General features: G+C 43.3%; 1 protein-coding gene across 1 annotated transcript; it reads right to left on the bottom strand.

Annotated features, from left to right (window-relative positions):
* Window positions 1–533: 533 nt before the first annotated feature.
* On the bottom strand, window positions 534–2,505 carry LOC102305692. The gene is made up of 2 exons (XM_042228785.1): window positions 1,080–2,505; window positions 534–801 (listed from the first exon to the last, which is right to left on the bottom strand). The coding sequence occupies exon 1, from the start codon at window positions 2,455–2,457 to the stop codon at window positions 1,399–1,401; it is 1,059 nt and encodes a 352-aa protein (XP_042084719.1). The 5' UTR covers window positions 2,458–2,505; the 3' UTR covers window positions 534–801; window positions 1,080–1,398.
* Window positions 2,506–4,610: the final 2,105 nt, after the last annotated feature.

The raw sequence follows: 4,610 nt of genomic DNA, 5'->3' as shown, positions 1-4,610 counted from the left end.
AGAAAAAAGACATCTGCTTCTTTTAACTTCCTGTGCTCTGTGCCACAAATGAGATATGTTGAGGTCATTTCTGTGAGGTCTGGTGTGTAATTAAGTTAATACAATTCTCTGTTTATAAATCTAAAAGCGAGCATAACTCTGCTAGTAGTAATAATTTGCAACTGTGCAGGAAAGCTATAGCAGTGCTGAATAAGGAGTATGATCGACATGATCGACAATTTAAAATCTGTCAGATTGGACATACAGTAATACTTTACATTACGACTTAACCCTTTAAACTGTGTTGAGAACACTGTGTGTAACCACTGACTCATTTTAAATAGTTTAGGACAGCCAAACTACGGACCAGTTGCTAGGTTCGGCAGGGCTACAATAGAAAGCGAGGCGAATACAGAATGAAATGGCTGGAGACAGGAATTTGAGCAGCAACAGTTATTATTTTGCACAAAAATGAAATAAACAAGACACAAATTCAACATTGACAGTAGTAGTGATAATCACAATAACTATAATAAGAATAAGCCGGCAAACAAAAATAACCCCAAAAATAGTTGTTTGAGCTCAATATTCAATTGTCTTTTTGTCTTTGGTCATTTGTCAAGTCAAAAACTCTTAGTCTAGTTCTTTTTCTCTTTCATTGTGGTTTGTGCGTTACCACTTGGGAGTCTCCGTCGAGGAAGAAGAGTAAGTTCCTCTGCAAAGTTCAGTCTGGGCTCAGGCTCGCCATCTCCATCCGGAGAGAATCCATTGGAATCCAAAATCTTAGTTCCTTCCACACGGACAAGGGAAAAAAAACCTAGCCTGCACAACAATATTAACATTATTGTACACAGCCAGCTCCGTTTCTTCTCTTGTATCACAGCTATAGCTTTAGTTCTTTATCTCTTTTCACATTTCTTTCACATTACCACAGTAATACATTACATGCATGCTTTGAATATATCTCTCGTTATACATGAAATTATTTTAACCATGTAAAACAGCAAATTACCACTCGCATATCGGTATGAACAGAAGAAACAACTTTTAGCAACAGACTAACACATTATTAACCTTTCAAACCCATGGGCTCAACTCACCAAAATGTTAGAAAATTCCGCACGAGCTATCCGTGGCCTGTCTCATCTACTTCCACGTGCGAAAAGATCTAGCTCATGTGAATGATGGTCTGGTATTTCGGAAGACGGGGCTAAAACCACCTTCAACCAATGAAAAAGGCATTTATCCCTTGTGATCCGGCAACAGAAAAATAAAGTTTGCTAGAGGATCACACTTCCTTTTTTCAAAATAAATGTTTCTTTTCAAAATAAAAGAATGAAAATACATTTATACAAATAAAGCGAAAACAAGAAAAAAATAACAAAGGCAGTTTTCTCTACTGGGTTACACTCTCCCCAGCTAAATGTCATGCACGTCTCGTTGCATGTGTAGCCAGTACTGTCCCTCTGTACTGTTTAGGGACTCAGAAAAGGCTATGCTCAAACCCTGGAAAAGTGATTTCACAACAGTAACTAGAGGGTTTCCTAAATCAGGATAATCAAGTCTTTTAGGTGGATGTCTGATTCTTGTTGACTGTCTTACTGGTTGTGTTGTAATGGGATCACCACTGTCCATCTCATCAGGTGAGTTAACAGGCTGGTTTCCTGGTTCTTTAACCAAATCTTCAGGTGATTCATCCAATACGGTTCCCGTTCCATTGTCCACAGGATTGTCAATTCCAATCTCATCTCCATCGGGTAAGTTTTCAACAAGCACATGATTGGTAAGTTCGTCTTTGCTTGCATTTTTATCCATATTTGGCTCCTTGTTGCTAGCAGTTTCAGAAAGGTCACAATCAGTTAAGTTTGTAATCTCTGGTTCATGAGAAGGTTTTGGATATTCATGTACAGTAGTAAATCTGGTTATTTCTTCACATGGGGAATCATCAACCCATTGAATGAAAAGTTCATTGTCAAGTTCCATTGATCCTTCATCCTCATTGCTTTCTGTGACAACAGTTTGACGTGTTTTAGGACGGTGAACCTGCTGTGGCTCAGATGTGTCTGCAGTGGCAACCGGGAGGAAACTGCAGGGAAGCAACAGGTCTCTGTGTAAAGTTCGGGAGGGACCTTGCTTGGACTCGGGTTTAACAGTATAAACGGGTAGGTCGCCTGCACGTTTGACTACCACATGGATGTCTGCCTCCCATTTATCAGCAAGTTTATGCTTGCCATGCAGCCGCACGTTTCTAACTAAAACCTGGTCCCCAGGTTCAAGTTCTGAAACAGTTATTTTGCGATCAAATCTGACCTTATTCTTGTCTGCCACTTTTTGTGCGGTTTGAGAAGCTAACCTATAGCTTTCCTCTAGCCGTTTCTTGAGACTTTCAACATATTGCGAATGTGTCACTTTTTGATCTTTGCTGAGAGGAAGTCCATATGCAAGATCAACAGCTAATCTGGGTTTTCTGCCAAACATCAACTCGTAGGGTGTAAACCCTGTTGCATCACTACGGGTGCAATTGTACGCATGTACTAATGGCATAATAATAATAATGGATTGGATTTATATAGCGCTTTTCAAGGCACCCAAAGCGCTTTACAATACCACTATTCATTCACACACTGGTGGAGGCAGCTACAGTTGTAGCCACAGCTGCCCTGGGGCAGACTGACAGAAGCGAGGCTGCCATATCGCGCCATCGGCCCCTCTGGCCAACACCAGTAGGCAAGTAGGGTAAAGTGTCTTGCCCAGGGACACAACGACCAGGACAGAGAGCCCGGGGATCGAACTGGCGACCTTCCGGTTACAGATGCGATTCCTAACCCCCTGAGCCACGGTCGCCCATAACATAGTCTTTCCAGTGAGACTTTTGTTTGGATTCTAGTGTTCCTAACATACTAAGTAGTGTTCTATTAAATCGTTCAGTAGGGTTACCACGTGGGTGGTACGGGGTAGTTCTTATTTTCTTTATCCCAGAGATCTCACACAGATCTTTTATCAGTTTTGCCTCGAAATCAGGACCCTGATCGCTGTGCAGGCGCTCAGGTATGCCGTAGTGGACAATGAACTGGTCCCACAGGCACCTGGCGACCGTTCGTGACTTTTGATTAGAGGTGGGCAACGCGAGGGCAAACTTAGTGAAATGATCGGTTATCACAAGGATATCCCGTGTGTTGCTACTGTCTGGTTCTAGACTGAGAAAATCCATACAGACGAGTTCTAAAGGTCTGGTTGTTGTTATGTTGACCAGTCTAGCTGCTTTTTCAGGGGGACTCTTTCTCCGTATACAACGATCACATGTTTTCACTTTCTGCTCAACCTGTGTCGCCATGCGTGGCCAATAGAATCGGGTTCTGACCAGATCAAGGGTTCTGTCGATACCTAAGTGGCCCATGTCATCATGCAAACTTTGGAGCACTGAAGCTCTGAGCTCCTCAGGAAGAACAAGCTGGTGGGTCACCTGGTCTCCATCTTGTCTTTTTCTGTATAACACCTCATTGTGCATTTCCAACCGATTGAGTTCCCTAAGCAAAAGAGGGAGATCTGGGAGTTCTTTTCTAACAGTCGGTGGAGGTGTCTGACCATGTTCGATTTGTTTGATAACTTGGCTGATTGTCGAGTCTGCTCTCTGCTTATCCTTAATTTCTGATTGGGACAAGGCAGGGATGGTTGGTAAGCCATGATGTTCTTCTGAAACATAGATGTCTGGAATCGCGTCAGCTGAGAGGGTAAGCGATTCTACAAGTGTAACACCACTATCCTGACAATCATCACTGACTTTTACAAGGTGATTTCGACAGATTGCTTGGACAACATCACTATCTACAAGCTTTATGGTGTCAGTGTCAGCTAGGTGACGCTCTACAAATTGGCTTACACGCTCCTGCTCTTTCCTGGACTGGACATCATTTATGAGTTCTCCATGAGGACGCCTAGACAACCCATCTGCGTCTAGGTTGTGCTTGCCCGCTCTATACTGTAACTTAAAGTTGTAGTTATATAAAGCGGCAAGCCACCTATAGCCAGTGGCATCTAACTTAGCAGAGGTCAATATGTATGTGAGTGGGTTACTATCTGTAACTACAGTGAACTGACCACCATACAAATAATCGTGAAACTTTTCAGTCACTGCCCATTTGAGTGCTAAACGTGCCTACCATAAAGATACAGTGTTTCTCAAACAATAAACCGTGGGTCACCCCAGAACTGAAGGCCCTGCTGAACAAGAAGAAGAGTGCTTTCAGGTCGGGAGACAAGGAGGAACTTAAGAAAGTCCAAAAGGATCTTAAATACAAGATCCGAAAAGGCAAGGAGTGCTTCAGGAGGAAGATGGAAAACCAACTCCAACAGAAAAACGTCAGAGAAGTCTGGAGGAACATGAAACAAATCTCTGGACACTTCCAGGACAATGGAGGAGCCACAGTGTCTGCTGGCCGGGGGTGGGCTAACGACTTGAATCTGTTTTTTAACAGATTTGACAATGGCCCACTTATCACCTCTCCCACCCCCCAGGTTCCCAGAGCCCAACCACTTCAGGCCTGTTGCCTTGACTTCTCATCTGATGAAGACCATGGAAAGGCTCATCCTGCACCACCTTCAGCCACTGGTGGGCTCAGTGTTGGACCCCC

This window comes from Haplochromis burtoni, unplaced genomic scaffold (assembly GCF_018398535.1).
Source record: "Haplochromis burtoni strain Fernald_Lab_line unplaced genomic scaffold, NCSU_Asbu1 Contig_10, whole genome shotgun sequence".
Lineage (NCBI taxonomy): Eukaryota > Metazoa > Chordata > Actinopteri > Cichliformes > Cichlidae > Haplochromis > Haplochromis burtoni.
Note: the sequence above shows the minus strand (reverse complement) of the source record. Positions and strands in the feature narration are given on the sequence as shown.